This window comes from Ischnura elegans, chromosome 4 (assembly GCF_921293095.1).
Source record: "Ischnura elegans chromosome 4, ioIscEleg1.1, whole genome shotgun sequence".
NCBI lineage: Eukaryota > Metazoa > Arthropoda > Insecta > Odonata > Coenagrionidae > Ischnura > Ischnura elegans.
The window spans coordinates 88772758-88790522 of NC_060249.1; the positions used below are offsets into that span (position 1 = coordinate 88772758).

General features: G+C 40.9%; 1 protein-coding gene across 1 annotated transcript in view; it reads right to left on the bottom strand.

The window, feature by feature from the left end:
* LOC124157750 (protein trachealess-like) overlaps positions 1-17765 on the bottom strand; it is a 712144-nt gene that overhangs the window by 130927 nt on the left and 563452 nt on the right. Inside the window, exon 4 of the mRNA XM_046532749.1 lies at positions 7783-8030. Coding sequence (XP_046388705.1) covers positions 7783-8030 — 248 coding nt within the window. The remainder of the gene's footprint in view (positions 1-7782; positions 8031-17765) is intronic.

The following is a 17765-nucleotide window of genomic DNA, read 5'->3' on the forward strand; positions in this document are numbered from 1 at the left end:
GGACTCACACCAAAAACAGTAGGGAGAGTAGGCGTCACAATGTCTATTTAATTGCAAAATTATACCTTAAAATATTTTTGAGTAATGTGTTTTTTTTTTCAATAATCCGGCGTTTGCCATTATCCTGCAAAGCCATGGCTGCATATGTGTTGGATTACCGAGATTGCATTGCAGTTGACCCTGAACTCGAATGCACTGCCACCAAACAGCATCTACCGATTCGATCGATAGATTTTTCTTCCTCATAGGAAAATCTACTAGAATTGGTAGAAAATTAATTGCGTATGCTTGGTTTCGCTATTTAGTGGGCGTGTTTTCCCCGTCCCTCCCTTCCGCTCCTATCCTTTCCCAGAGGCGTCGGCGGGCTCCCATCGCGGCGGCGCCTCTATCCTTTTTCCTTCCTCTCCAGCCCCTCCCCGGGTGATCGGGCGTATAAGTCTCGGCCTTGGGTCCCGGCCCCGGTGTGTTGTATCCTTAAGAGGGTTCACCTTGAACCCTCATGATTCTTGCCACCAAACAGCGCACTTGTTGGCCGAGTCACCCAATTTTTCCTAAGGCAGTGAACAGTCTTAGAGTATTCTCGAGCGTGTAGCGGCGCGCTGAAGCACGGAAGGAACGGTCTACTCTTTGACACGCGGCGGGGGCGGAATTCCGTCACGGCCTCCTATCGCTTCGCCGCCGGGCGTGCCGGAATCTCCGGCCGGGAGGGAAGGAGCAAAAATGGCGTGCGGGCAGCTGATGTGGGTCGGCCGCGAAGACACAAGAGGGTCAGGGCGGAGGAGGAGGGAAAGAGTGTGGCTGGCACTAGCACGTTCCCAGATCGATATGCAGTGGGAGGAAGTGAAAGCCCCACTCATCCTCAATGAGCAACCCACGAAACTCTTTCACCGACCGAATAACACCGAACAACATTTTTATGGAGATCATTAGTCTTGCGGAACCATTAATTTCTGAAAGAAAAAAATATTTTGTGTGCATACGAATACATAATTAATAAGCTGCAAAAGAATGACTGGTATAAAGCGTACGCTGCTAACGAAGAGAAATTACTGGACCGAGTTTCTATGAATATTTGCTTCAGGATAGGACCTGAGAGCGACCCCGTAAACAAGATATGCTATAAGCAAATATATTCCTCCAGTTCCGTAGCATTCCGCTATTATCTGCTCTCTCAGAGAAATAGTCCGATAAATAAAGCCCACTCCATAAATACCGCACTCCATGTACCACACGCGCTTATTTTGCCTTAGCGGTGCTAAATAAAGGGAGTGCCTCATATACATGGATTCACAGGTCTCACGACTGATTCCATTTTTGATGATATTGATAGGAGACACAGAAGCATCGAGCGCATGACGAGAAATATTTTTTTTATTTGAAATCGTCATTTTTTCCACCATTTTCGAGAGAACACAGAGACCATCACAATAATGTGAATGTCATTGTTTAATAATATAATAACACCCTTTATCTAACACCAATTATTTTGACATTATTTTTCTCCTTAATCTATTGCCCAAAAAATCAATTGCGGGTCTTATACAAGAGCTCGTAGAGCAAGAAAATATACGGAATATACCAAAGAGTAGGTACAGGTAGCTCTTCTCAGACAATGTACCACCGATTTCCTAATTTAAAAAATAATTAAACATCATTAGACAATACTTGAAGGCATGCTGAATAATAAAACTTACACTTAGTATTTTTACGCGCAATGCATCAAGATGATCGCTTTCATGCATTACGATTATTAGCGCATAAAATCGAGACCGTTCGGTGCAATAAATGGTATGGAAATCTAAAAATGTTTCATCATTCGCAGGTTTATTTGTATTTGGTCGCTAAGGTTTCTTTTGTTCTAATTGAATATGTCTCACATAACGCTTGTAGGAATACCGTCGAGCAGATATTAAAAAAATTGGATTGAGGTGTCTTCTTTAAGATACGATATTTTCAGCGTATTTGAACTTATAGATTTTCAAGTATGTGGATCAGAAAAAATTAAGTAGCGAATTTGTGGAAGATTTATTCATATAGCATACCTTAAATATAGAGGGTCTTTGGTCTACCTCAAGGCAAATTTTCTTAGCAACTCTGTCCACTAATTTATCTGCCGTGGCAGCGCAAGCTATATACCCGAAATTCTTTTGCAGTTTCTTAATGACGTATATTCAAAGACGAAAAAATTCCACTTGTTCCCCATGCATTCAGCAATAGTTTCAATTTCTTCGAAACTAAAATCAAAACGTGAGCCATCGTCTGTGTCGCTATTGAAAACAAGGGGCTCATCCACTCATTAATTATTTACTGGTACCTGAGTCCGTAGCTTGAATAATAAACACTCCCGAGCAAATAAAGGTATCTGTTCCTGGAGGAAGTTAAGAGACATGTCCCATGAAAGTAGTATGCCAAAGTTAATAAAGAACCATATGTAGGTGAAAATGCCATTTCTTCTATAGATTCCTAGAATGTAATTATGACAAAGGTTCCTGACATAATTCAAATACAAATTAACTATGTATCTCGTGATATTATACAGTATCAACCTCTTAATGATTTATTTTTACCATGGCACATTCTAGATTTTTAATCCATACCTTGAATTGTATTATTCAGCATGTTAAGAAATTATGCTGCTACATGAGGAGAGGTTCGTAGTAGACCCACTATTGTATTAATAATAATTCAAATAGCTTTCTTTGCAAGAATTAAAAACCGGTTGAGAAAGTTAAAATTAAAACTGTGGAAAATTACCATAGATATTTGAATTATTACCATAAATGAACTTTCATATATTGAACTTGTCCACTATCGATCTGCACTATTGCAATATAGCAATTTTTTTCAAAAAGTCTCGGTCGAGGTCAGTTTTCATCACAAGGGATTATGCTATGCGGAACGACTCAAAAACAATTTATCGAAGTAGATATTTCTCAGGACGCAACTGCATTCCAACAAATTACTTCGGTTACACTACTGAATTATCAGGCTGCATCGCTGCCAACCATTTACGCGATAAAAAACGCACGCTTCACTTCCTGGCATTGTTAAGGGTTCCATCTAGTCACATACGATAATGATCCTATTATTATCGATGAAGAGAAATTGTATTCAAATGGGGAGATGAGTCACATAGGCGCCTAGGAGTTAAGCCTCGGATGACCACCCGATTGAAGCGCCAATCAATCACGTCTTCACCACGGTGAGGTTTCAAAACAAACGACGACGCTCCATGTTGTAGACGCTCATGATATGAATATGCGCGCTTCCTATTCCTAGAAGACAGGATTACAATTGACATTCCAATGGCGTTCAGCGGGTGAGCTGACAGTTGTTGACACGTATGCTCATAAAGCGCAGGAAGCAATTTTTTCGCATCCACCGCAGATGGCAGTGCATTGGAACGGTCTCAAATTGTTCCTGTGTGCGAGGAATTGCTTGCAATGTACGGAGAATACCAAATAACCAAGGGACAGGGGCTCGGCTAATGAATGCAGGACTCCCCAGTTTCCGAGTAACCAAGAGATGTTTCACGGAAAGCAACGCAAGCCAAAAGGAAAAAAAACAGTTTATCCTCCAGTTTATTTTCTGGAGACGAAATCTATTTAAAGAGCTGCGTGCAAGTTTTTAAAGATTTTTCTTCACTTCAGGGTTCAGAACAAACTGATGTCAATGCAATGATAGGAAGACGCACTGCAAAATAAATATTCTGAGAACTACATCGACTCATCCATTTCACCGTATTAAATGCTTTCTTTCACACATGAATCAGTTTTGCTGTACATGACGCAGAGGAAAAAAGCAAGACTACTGCTGAAATCAAATTTTTCTCAGAAGAAACATCGATGGACGACAATTACGCAGGGATTCAGCATTTTCACAGAAAAAGTACATTGAACTGTAATAACAAGGAATAAATGGAATATCTCCAGCGTCAGCGATGACATAGGTAACTATTTTAAATTAAGTTAATTACTTTAGCTTTCGTTTTGATTTTACTGTGAAGAGACACCCTGAATAATATTTTATTCGACATTTTATATAGATGATTTCAAATAACTTATAATCTACTGACAAAATTAAATCACCGTTGATATGCTACGCTTCAAACAGCTTCACATGGGTATGTTAATAGAAAACTCAATTTTATAATGATAATACAGCGGATTATAACTAAAGCCACATCTATTTTAAGTCTTAAATCACACTGAAATGCAGTAATGTCAAAATGCCTATTCCGGTAAGATGATCGAAATACATATTGCTAAACTAACGATCAAATATTTGAGATTGTTTTCTAGTTTGAAAATGAAAAATAAATATAAAAAGTGTATAGTCAACTAAATAATTGTCATTTTACAGGCAAATGATATTGAAAATGTAATAAAACATGTCAACTTAAATTGAGGTTCATTTTTGTTACTCTGCATGAATATATACGATTGAATCACCTAAATTTCTGGTAAAATTCATTTATTTCAATTCTTATGAAAATAAAATAAGTTGTTGATATACTCCATTTATAGAAATGAACTTTGATGCCATCTAGGTAAAATGAAATATAACACAGAAATAATACATGAACGAGCAATTTGGCCGGCATAAGAGTCGTGGAGGTACAGCGGTAGATCCAATATTTATTAGCACTTATGGGCAACTCCACGGGCACAAGCACCACCTAATTGGTGGGCTCAGTTACGTGGCCGGCAACGCGGCTTCGCTGGACTCGTCCACGGCGCATGAAAGGACTTAAAACGCCCACGAAACACTCCCTATCTCCACGCCGTCCGAACACGAACCCCTCGCACCTCACACGTCCCGCCCCCTCCCCCTGGATGAACCACCCCCTTTTCAACACACACAACGCCCACCCCCAAGCAGCAACCCCTTAGACCCCTTCACTGTCCGGAATAATTGCTCAATGACACCACAAAGCCCCCTCCCTGGGATCCCCGTGTATGTACAACCCCAAAAAAGTTCCCCTTACTCCTGTAGTAACCGGCAGAGACCCTCCACCGCACTTCTCTGCGCTCAAAACCCTTAATAACGAATCACGGGTAATTTCATTGTCGAAGGGGGGGGTTTAGTGAGAGCGAGTTAAGGGTGGGAAGGGAGGATTTCGGGTTCACAGCCGCGTTAACAGGGTTTGACGAGCACCCGCGAACCGAAAGAAGGAAGGGGGTCTTGTTTGTTGGAGACCTTATTCAGTGGTGGTGAGGTGGCCTGCAACTGGGAGGGCATAGGTAGGCTAGGGCTTCGTGCTGAAATATCGCAAAATACTATCACGGTAATCAAATATATCTGGAAAACGTCTGACAATCTGTAGTTTTGACCATTAGTTATGAATGGCTGTCGAATGAATATCGTAATATAGCGTCCAATAACAAAAATCGACCTATCGCTCCCGATAAAAATTCCACGAAAAATATAATGATGTAATATCGTCATATGCAATCATTGAATAAAAAAATGCAGCCGAATGTAATAAATGTATGATATATAACGTGGTATTATATCCTGAAAAGTTTTCTCTTTGGGAGATCAATTACACAGTATTTTACGGTGATTTTTTTCGGGTCTCGATAAGACGATGGATATCGTTTAAATATTAATTATTATAATAACCAATAATCAATCTTCTTTATTATAGCACTCCGATATTGAGATTTCAATACGGCCCAGGCCTAGTTGAAGACACTGGAGATGGTCGTCGCCTCTCCCGTTCAGGGTTACCAGGGAAAAGCACTGCACCCCGCCGGGAGGGGTGGAGAGGAAAATCAGGGTTTATGGAAATTCGCCTCACTCCCGACTTTGTTCAAGAAATTAAGGGTAACTGTGGCAGGAGGGTAGGACGAGTAGGCAGGGCGGAGGGAAGGTTCAATAGTGAGTGAGGTACGTGGTGTGATTGCCTGGGGGAGAAACTTTCGCAAGAGGAGGTGGAGAAGAGGTGGGAAGAGCATATCCGATTTCTCCGCAAATGAATATTATTTTCCGGGAGGGAGTTATGTTTCACTGATTGGGCGTCAATTAGTTCATAACGCCCCGGGAAATCGAATTCGAAAACCCCTCTGCAGATGCTTATCGCCGCGGTGGCGAACCAGATGGGGAAGAAGGGGAGTTTAGGTACAAGAGGTCGACTTCAATTCCACCCGGCGATTCATCTACTTCAATTCATATCTCATCTAGCATATGCTCTCCGCCAACGCCCATAAATTACTCGTTATTTTATGCATTTAACCGCGATAAAAAATATTTTTTTACATTTATTGGCATGGTTTTTAAGCGACTAATTGAAGCCGAGCGTGAGTGATCCCAGAAAGATACTTAATTACGTAGGACTACATTTTAAGGTATCATGAACAAATTGAGACATTTAATAACTATATTTCCACGGAAGGTTTCACGAGAAATTAATTCAACCCTTGGCAAATTTTAGCAGCCTATTTTATATATTTTATTTTCGTTATTTATATAGTTACTTTGCGTTGCAGCCTCACTAAGAACAAACAAAAAACATCGAAGTCGAAATTTATTTCCGTTTTAAACTTTTCATATTTGTTTCGAGCATGAATGGTGGCTGGAAAAAAGCTACCGTTATCGTATAAATTGATACATTTCGTCTACCGTAGAATATCTTATGTCCTACATTGCCGTTAACTACGTACAAGTATGTTATGAAAGTCCATGCACCAGATCAAAAACTTTGAACCATCGTCAAAAATATAATGGTTTTTTGTATAGGAAAAACGATGAACTATTCCACAACATCATAGTCTCCATAAAAGATGTACCGAACAGAATATGAAGTGTTATCGAACTGTCAATCCGAAATGGCTTCTTAGTAATGATTAGTCAGACCGCATTCGTATTGCGGGTTTTTTAATATTTATAATAGTTTACTACTTCATTCATTCACATTACGCCTCAAGCGCAAACATACAAATAAATTCACAGGTAAAGAAAGGAAGGGATTGGAAAACGAAATAGAAAAAGGACGAGGAACGGTGCTGTGGTAGATGGAAAAAGCCAGAAATCAGGGGCTAAAATGTGGTTCGGGTCCCAGTCAGGCCGCATTTTTACCCTCTGATTTCTGGCTATTACCATCTACCACAGCACCGTTTTCCTCGTCCTATTTATAATATTATAATAGTTTAGTTTACAACTAAAAGCTTCCTTCTGGATTTGATACAAGTATTTTGCTGCTTTTGGCGTCTGGTAGACGCCACGCGACGACTTGAGGTACAATACGTTATATGCTAATTCCTTCGCGATATTCATTGCAAAGTTTCTAAATCTGTTTAATAACTTTAACAAACATTATGAACAACTATTTAAAGCATAAAATTTGGGGTACGCCATTTTTACCTTCACATTTATGAATGTAATCAATATATATCACATGAATGAAACTATTATTGATGTAAAAAAACCTGTATTTATTATTTTATTAATTCGAATACCTCCATCATCATTATGCATATAATTGACGCCAATGCATGAAATTAAATATTATATGAAATTTTTTTTGCTGTTAAAACGGTTATACCTAGGGGAATGTATTTTATTTAGCCATTACCAAACGGCGTCTGTGAGACGCCGCGCGAAAAATTGTGTTCCAAAATCTGATGCGACTGACAGAAAAATGCAACGGACGATTAAACATGCACAGGACTGCAAAAAAGAAATACAAAACCATTGAACACGGGAATAACACACTAGATTATAATAAAATTTCGTGGTGAAGTGAATGTAGGTGAGCCCCAATGGGCTTACCTTTGATACCTTTAAGTGCAGCGGCCGAGGATGGCGAGTTGGGGGCGTCCCTGGTCCACGGAGGGTCGCCGTGGCCCGAGAAGTCGCGCAGCTTGAGGTAGGAGATGGTGAGCCGGATGATGGACGCCTTGTCCAATTGCGACGTGATGGCCGCGGGCAGGGGAAGCATCTTGGCCAGCTCGTAGAACTCGAAGTTCTCCTTGCCGCGCCGCGACCTCGCCGCGTCCCTCGACTTCTCCTTCCGCAGCTCCAAGATGCTGTTGGGAGGAAGGAAGAAGCGTTAGATCAAGGGAGTCCATCAGAAAAAAAGAGAACCTATTCGGAAAAACGCAAATCATCGCGAAATGAATGCACTCGATCAGTGTGTCACAGTCGTAAATTTCGTCTCTTGAATTTTCGACCTATGGTTTCTGTCATTTTTCGTCACTTCGTAGCGACGATTTTTCATCAACGTCCCGAGTATAAAATATATTTAAATAAATAAATTGGCATATAAATGCATACTTATTGATTAATGACTGAATTTACACGCTTTCTTGACCGATTTGATGTTGAAACTGGTGGAAGCGAATAAAAACCATAGAAATAAAAAACGACGTAATTTATAAACTATCAATTCAAAATTCTACGTATTACGATGACCATTAATTGAGAGAATATTCAATATGAAGGCATTGCCGTTGATAAAGGCAGTGGAAAGTAAAAGGTACAAAGTGTATTACACAAATATATTCTTCGTTCGAGATTATATCCCGCCCGAGTCACTAGATGAGAGACTTGGCCGAGCAGGGAATCTACTCCACTTTGTTCGCCCGATGCTCATCGATGAACGATTTTCGGCTTACACTGTATGGCTTCAGTAAATCAATGCGTCTTCCCTGGGTCTAAAACGGATTAAAAACCAAAAATGCAAGCTGATAGATCAAGAAACGACTTATTGTTCATTTCCAGGAACGTTTTAGGCCAAGTTCTTTAACACGAGGGGTTTTCATCGTTTTCCCCTTCTTTCCTCAACAAGTAATGCACAACATTTTGCAATTTCAACTACTTAGTTTTATCGTAAAAATTTCCTTTATTGCATGGAGTTATTTCAAATACCATTAGTTAATTATCATTGCATCGCTGATGATTAGCATAATTTCGATGATAAACATGGGGTCTTCGTTACCCGAACAAACTGCGTTCATAAGACCAGTAGGAGAACTTAACAGAAATAAATGGGGGCATACAGAGAACGTAGCGCAGTGAGTAACCTTTGCAGGAAAGAACCTGAGGAACGTAAGGACATACACAAATGCATGCGGTTATCGACTGCTAAAAGAGCATAATTACACCTATATTGATGTGAAAATATATATTAGGCACATAGTAGGCATGCAAGTGTATCGTAGATATGCAGGGTAAAAAACGTACCCTTCAAATTGTTCAGAAACTACATATTTGTTGACTGACGTGAAGCATGCAAATAATATACATAAGGAAAAAATACATGCATGGTCAACTGAAGGCTATAAATTCCTTTGATAAAAAATGCGATGGATGCCAAGCTGTCCAAGTCTCTCGAAAACTAATGGCACGTTTACGCACAGGTTTAGTGTTGAGGTCACCCTATCACTTTTAAACTCAATGGTCTATTGCGGCATTGCATCGATGATGCAAAAACAAAAAATTATATAAGTAAAAACGTAAACTGTGGTATGCATCCGTAGATAGTGAACTGTAGGGGGAGATACATGTAAGAACCTACCTCAGGTACCTTCTAAGAGGTTGAATATGACGGGAATAGACTAGTCGACCGCAGAAGAAGACAGAGCAGTCAAGACTGAATAAATTTGTAAAATATTTTTCGTTTCGGATAATCATTCTAAAAAATAATCATGATTACTACAACTGCAAATACGAAAAGAATGAAAAATAAAGAACCCAACATATCGATTGATTCGGCTGTCGCTTGGTGAAAATTCATGCTGAATGAATATATACCACAATTGTAAATATTAACAGATTTTTTAATTGGTACGATTCGACGCTAAGGCGTCAAAATGGGTCGAAAATGACGCCATAGTGTCGAAACGCGTCGCACCAAAAAAAAAACTGAAAATTTACAAAGATTGCATGTCTTCATTCAACCCAAGATATTTCCCGAAACGGCAGAGAGAACCGCGTCCCGAAGCCTGGACCACGACGAGCCACGAGAAACAACACGAGTCATTACCCGGGCTACGCAGCGTGACCAAACACTCCGCCATAACGCTCCCCGGACCATCAGAGATCGGTCCGCACTTAACGTCCACTTGAGCCCTCCTTTAAATACTCGATCCGACACTTAAGAGTGCTCTCCCCTTTGGACCACGGCGTCAGAGAGGTGGATGGGGGGTCCGGCGTGCGTCTTGCCCCCCCAGAAAATATCAGAGAGAGGGGAGAGGAAGTGTCGGACGTCGCCCAGAACTCCCCCGGGAGATATAAACGTGAGAAACGGCAAATGAAGCAACGGGCTCAGCCGCCGTATTGGCAGGGAAGGTGGCGGGGGAGGGGGGGAGGGGAGGGAGGTTAAGAGGAAATTGGAAAGGCGAAGGAAAGAGGATTGAAGCACCCCGTTCACAAAAACTTAACTTGGCGTAACTTCGCCAGATAAATCTCAACCAGCGTTAATAGTCAGCGTAAATATCAACCAAATGTATAATAGTAAGTGAAATGCTCCAACATTCACATTTCAGACAGCATATCAATGTTTTCATCGACATTTAAAATCTTTCGACATTTAAATAATACAAAACTCAACTCCGACCAGTGACACTGACTCATACAAATTTTTGGGGTGAACGAGACAAGATATGACAAAAAGTCAAGGAATCGAACCCCTCTAAAATCGTCTGAAACCCTACGATAATTGTCGAAACCCAACATTTTCTACCTATTAAAGCGTTGTCAACTTCCTCTACTTTTTGGGACATTTGGGGCTCAAAAAACATTTGAACATCGCGGAGAAGCTTGTCAATTGCACGAAAGTCATTGTGGCAGCCATTAGTCCACACCTTGTAACAGTTAAAAAGCCTGGAAATCAATAACTGTATGCTATCCTATGGTTTAACTTAAGAATATTATATATCACCGAAAAAACGATCCTTAAGAAACAAACGGTAGACAAAAATTGTAGGAACTGGCAGAATGACCTGAAAAGGCCGGGAGGATCTGGGCCCCCACAGCGAGCAATAGCGTGTCCATAACTTATAGTCGATAGACATTATTATCTTCCTTACTAAAGGTTACCAAAAAGAGAAATTTGTACTTTTCTCATCCAGTGACCACAATAAGTCAATTTAAGCACTTGAAGTTGATGTGATCCAGTATACGCTTTTGATTAGTTTTTCACTTATCAGGTATGGTAGGTATTTGGAGGAGGCGACCGACAACTGAGGTCATTTGTGCCATGAGGGAATGGTTGGTAAATACGGGTGGAGAGAAACCCGCCGTCAGCATTAGCCTGCTCTTAACGGAAGGCGCCAGGGGGACCACGGCTTAACGTCCCATCCCAGGGACGGAGTGTTACACCTGAAATGTCCGCTATACAATATTCAAGTAGGGATTAAACAGTCTCTGAAAAATGTCTGCCACCGCCTGGAGCTAAACCTGAGCCCACGCGGTGGGAAGCCAACACTCTAGCCACCACACCAATCCGATCCTCGTCACTATCAGTTACGCCAAGTTGAGTCAAGAGGAGTTGCTGTGAGTTCATCCTGAAATGGATTGCAGAGAAATTTCGATACATCATGTAATAGTAAATGTACGTTTCTATCATGCTTGCTAAGGACTACTTTCGGGAAAAAGTAGTGCTTTTCTCTTCTAGTGACGACTTCAAGTACATTTAAGCCAGCCAGCCAACACCGTAATTACGCCAAGTTAAGACACGTTACGTCGTAGCCGACGACGCCCGAGGGTGTTGAGAAAGGGGGTGGTCAAGGTTGGAGGGTCCAGCTGAACTAGGGAAGAAGCCAGAAATAGTCTGAATGCCCCCTAGCGAAACTCTTGAGGACACACTGCAAAGGGTAGCTGGTCCTGAGGGAGGCTGCCCATTTCCACAATCAATTCCCGGCAATGAATAATTCTCCGCGTCCTTATTTGGGGCCACCATTAAGGACAAACGTCGAGGGTCAAGTTTTTCCTATGCCATCTTTCAGTCCCACCCTCAACAAACCTGCAATCATTCCCTACTCTTGGCTTCCTGCCTTCCCCAAATCAAGTCCTCGGCCCTGCGCTCCCATCTCAGTACGTTCCTGGGAAGCTTTCTCTTTGTTTTAGATACACCGTTACACCACAGGGACACAAAGCAGAGGAATGACGTAGCGGAGAGATAGAAAAAATGATACAAGATAAGCGTGCGGTCGTTTCCTAAAAGCCTTCATTACATATTACTCCTTAGATAATAAGGTGGTTTTCAAAATCACGAGCACTTTTTTCGGCGAATCGTTAAGATTTGTTGGTATTCAAAACCTTTATCTGTATTTTGAACAAATAAAAAGGATAAAATAAAGTCCTTGATAGTTACAAAATATAAATACTTTTTATATTACGGACCCACTTTTTTTAGATGAATTCTTCTGCTCGTCGTGTCTTATCCAGAACTAGAGGTTGCAGGGGTGAGTGAATAGCAAATTATTTTCGCAGAGTTTGAAGAGTGTATGATAAAGAGCAAGAAGAAAAGGAAGCAATATGTCTTCGATAGAAAATAGCAAAGCTAGCATGACATTCCAATCTTTGATTAACTCAATGATTTTCCTAAAGTGAACCTGTTTGTGTGATTTTTCGTTAAATAGTAACCTATAAAACTTAAGGCAGGGTAATATACATAATGGGGAACTGTTCATGCCCTAATCTTTTGAAACGTTTTCCTGCTGACAAAATAAATATTTACAGCCGAAAAAATAACTTAGTACATTTCACGCACCGGAACGCATTCAACTAGCCCTAGGATTTTTTAAATTTAGATTTAGTTTATGAAAATTCCCCTGAGAAAATTTTGTGAAAAATTAACGTAATACTATTGCATCTCCTTTGGTGACGGTAATTTTATTTTAAAAAATCGGCTCAACCTCTCCCATTCACCCATATGTTACCTTAAAACAACGATCGCAAAAGCACAAGTCTCATTTCGGGAAATCATTTGAGAATGTCAATGAATTAGGACCTGAAAAGGCACGAATAAAGCGTGGAATGAGGGAAAAAATATTAAAACCTAGTTTTCAACTCTCCTGTGAAAAAAAAAGAAAATACGCATTTTCCCGAAACGAAGGGAGCGACCGGTGATAAAAGTGTAGCCTCATTCGCCAGGAAAAAAAAGGAGACGGAAGAAGCACTTGTCGCGGGAGGAAAAGGAATGACCCTGGTAGGGAATGACCCCTAGAATGAGATGGTCCACATAAATTGCATCCCCCCACCTCCTCCCACTGCCACAGACTTCCCCCCAGTGTCACCTAAACACTTTGATGACCGCTGTCGTTCGCAAAACTGAAGTCTCCGACTTGGGAAATCTACTTCGCGTGTTCTTTGGATGAACGCGTCGTACAGCCCCATTCCAATAACACAGACGTCGACTTCGCTCTATTCTCGTAAGGAGCTGGGAGACTGCTCGCATCGTTCAAGATTGATGGCTGGGAAGGCTTACATCATCTCGAAGTCCACCACTCGTGGACTAGAAGGAGGTTCTCCTAAATATTAAAGGCTTGGTCAGCATGCAGCCGGTTTTACTGCCCTCCAGGGCGCGAACAAAACTCGTAAATTTATTTTTATAACTATTGGACGCGATCAATTCGATTTGTGGTTGAGTAATCTTATTTCAACACTATAAAACCTAAGCTCAATATTTATAAAATGTCATTGATCTGCATAATGAATAGTTTGAGGTGCCACTTGTTGGAATTACTTCAGTTTAAATTTAAGACTGAAAATTTCACAAAAATGTCGTGGGATGATTTCGTACCACGACGAAACCGGTCATTTACAATGCTTACGTGAAATTTACAAAGCCATTACTGAGATGAAGCGCGTCAGAGAGGGTTGAAATAGATATGTACCAAAAATATACGTTTTGAGGATAGAAAAAAATTCGCTTTAATAAATACGGTCCAGATACAGCATAGTGTACGAATGAGAAGAGTACGTAGCGTAATGGGCTCAATGTAGAATTTTAATTGGAGTAGATACAATACATTATAAGTCACTGAGAAAGTATCTCAAGGTTAAGAAAATGATGTACTTTGAACGTTACGATAAAACAGTTTAAAACTAAATATTTAATAATGCATTCGACTTTCTGTCAATAATTAATGAACATTGATCATCAAACCTCTCTTCCATGGAGTTTGTGGGTGAAAAACAAGGAGCAACCGGATGAATTCTAATGCGTCGTAATGTGTGAGACCAAAATTATCAAGAAAATATAAAAAAAACTTATGAGTGAAAGGGTTGAAAAAAGCACTAAGGAAACAACAATATTCGAGTTGTAATTGATCGAGTAGCACACTAATCAACGATAACATCCATAATCGACTCGAATTGATACGTTCACAGAGATATAAATGCGATAAATGATACTTGATGATTACGCTCACTAAAGCTCTGCATTATACTCTATCTGGAAAACTGCTCATACATTTGAAGAAAACATAGCCACCTTTCTTGGATGTTTGAAATCATTTCATTACATATTGAGCCACAAAAAAAGTGATTCAGGATGAAAAAATATGATAATAAGTAGATGAGCACTGTAACACGAGAACATGTAAATTACAGTTCACAGAGAATTATCAATCCAGAATATCGGAAAACTATTGAAGTCAATTGGACATGGATATGGAATCGCCCTGTTGAGCCCTAAAAAATTCGAACACTACATGAGTTGTGAGAGCTCAGCGGGCATGATCGGTAATACGGGAAAACTTTGAAAAGAAGTAGAGAGCAAAGGGGTTCCTTTGCATTTAAACGCGTAACAATCAGAGTACGGCTTGTGAGAGGACGACTCCTCTAATCAGATATGCCCAATTATCCGCCAATCGAATTCGCCTTCTCGTAGCGATGAGCTACCCTGGCTCACCTAATCGCTTCGTACACCTTTACCTCAGGTTATCGCCTTGCGTTCTGAACACCCGCGGCGGTGACCCATTCATATGTATGAGGACTCGTTTAAATTGCCAAGATCACGGTCCATGAGGAAGAATGTAAGGGAATCCTCCGGGTTCCGAGAAGAGGGGAACGCTAATTCAGGCGTGAAAAAGGTTTGAAAATATATTGATGATGTTTTGAGCATCAATCATGGCTTAAGCCTGAATCAACCGATAACTGTTACGACTATTAGTATACACTTATGACTCTCACTGGATTTTTAAATTCGCACCGAATCAAAAAGTCCTGAGGAAGTACAAAGCGTATGATTCTACAAATCATGCACTGTACTATACACAAAGTAACATCTGAAAATATTCGTTTCTGTCCACACTTTTTCTAGGATCAAGGAATGCAGCTGATTTTGGATTCATGGCTCTAGTCTCGGAGATTTCAGATGATACTTGAATTCATACAGGCCGATACACTTCCTTGAAAATGCCATGGTTTTATTTTTTCCGGATAAAGAATTGAAGCGCTGAAGAATTGAAGAATTAAAATCTAAATCTAGGCTAGTAGAGCCTGCTGGTGCCATTGCTATAGTCCCCATTTGAGTCATGTTTGTGGAGGATGGAATTGCCTCCCAGTTGCTTGAAATGATATGAGTAATTTAGAGTTGAACATCTAATTGGCAAAAGAGAATGTGTGCGATGGTTAGAAATCCATAAATCAATTACAGTCAGAAGAAAAAATAAATCCCGAAACAGGTTTTACTATTTCTGCCCGAGGCTTTCGCAGCACTGGTTTGCAATTCTCTTTATGGTTTCCAGATTAGCTGTGTCAAATCGTTCTTAAGATGACGCTTCGTGACCTATGCTCGTCATATCATCAGATCGGGTCTGAGTGCCGACGGATGGAAATGGTTGACCACCATGAGGATGGTGTTTATAGATGGGCATTTCCATCTGTCGGCACTCAGGCCTGATCTGTTAATGTGGTCAGCTTAAGTCAGGATATGTCATCTTGAAAACAACCAGACGCAGGGGACCCGAAAATCATGGAGATAACTGCAGGTTTTACGATTGTTTTAGGCAATCATCAACAGCGAGGAGATGGGTTAAGTTATTTTTCCTAGTGCATCACCTGAAAATTACTGAACACATCATCTAATCACATGAGATATTAAAAAATAAACGTTTTTATCTTCCACTACAGTCTTTATTGAAAACTAACTGTTTCGTCCTATCCAGATCATTATCAAGAGGAAAAAAGAAAACCCTCGGTTCTTTTACCTCTTGATAATGACATGAAAATGTCGTAACCGATAATTTTTCAATAAATACTGTAATATAAATGCTGGAAAAAAGTTTATTTTTAAATCTATCATTTCACCATTCCGTAAAGTGAACTCGCGGTTTAATGATCATCTAACCTCAGCCCTGTAGGATGTTGGAAAACACGTCCAATGAAACGTCACACGGCGGACATCGAGGCTTTTTCCCGGAGTAAAACCCGGGAAAAATTACCCCGAGAGATGAGAGGCTAGCCAGAAGGGGTCAGCAGTGGGAGAGGGGTGTAAGAGGGGGTGGGGGATCCGGTGCAGAACGGGGGCACCCCACAGTCACGTTCCCGGACGCGCTAACAATGAATGCGTGCGTGAGTGATCTGCGGACTGTGTGCGGGCGTGCGCAGGAGTGCGTGTTCCATGGCAAAGCTGCGATTCGATTAACGGCCTCCTCCCCCTAACGGGCGCAAAAGCCTCCCTTCCCTCACGAAGGAATAGAGCTCAGGGGAGTTCCTCCGTCGGTCATTCCATTGGATCGAGGTGTAGCCGGGTGCTCGAAGAGGGTTACACTGGGATCTGTAGCAAGAATTGACCATTCCTCATGAGGGCCCTTTCCGAAGGATGTCGAGATTAACGAACGTCGAAAATCAATAAATTTTGACGCTATCAGCTCCAAAAATTCTCAGATCAAACCTTCCTTCGAAAAAATATAAAAGAGTAAGGGTATGGAAAGAAATTAATAAATCATAATGCGATGTGCGAGGTAGAAATAACTGACTACACTGCCCTAAATGAAAGAATTTCACAAGCCTGTGGTTTAGTCCGGTGAGAGCTCTAACCTCACCTACCCAAACCAACCTTCGGGTTTAATCGCTAAGTGAGTAGAATGTGAAGTACAAGGTGACGAAGGGATGATATTTTATTCCTACCACGAGTTTCAACAAAAGTGTTCGGAGGGTAGAATTTTGGACAAAATCACACGATATTGTGAAGTTCGCCAAGTAAAAACCAAATCCACAACAAAATATTGGCGAAGTCTTCACTGGTTTTCTACCAAGTGAGTTGATTGTAGGCCGACGTTTCGTTGGCTGCCACGGTTAAAGTTATTTTCACACAGGCTACGATTTAAGCGCCGCCTGGAACCCACCTCTAACAAAATTCAAGGAGGAGAGGCAAAAAATAGCGCGAGACAATCAGAGGTAACCTGACAATTTTTGGCGCGAAACTGACCGCTATATGGGTAGGCACCATTCACGTCGGCCTAAAATCAGCCCATCCGGTGGAACACCCGTGAAGACTTCACCAGCACCATTCGCCGGGATACGATACTACAAATTTTGTTGTTTTAAAAAATTGTTGCTGTATTCACGAACAAAATACTTTCATTGGCGTTTTCAGCGTTTCGCAGGATGGCCCCCAAGGAACTTGAGAAATTATTTATTTTTTATTTAATTTTATTCTCAAACCAGCAAATACAGCTCATATTGGCCATTTTTCATCAGGGTATTGAACAAATTTAACATGCAAACGTTCACTAATAACTATGCCCTGGACAGGGGAAACCTACACAGGCGGGACTCGAACCCGTGATCTCTTGCTTGGCAGGCGA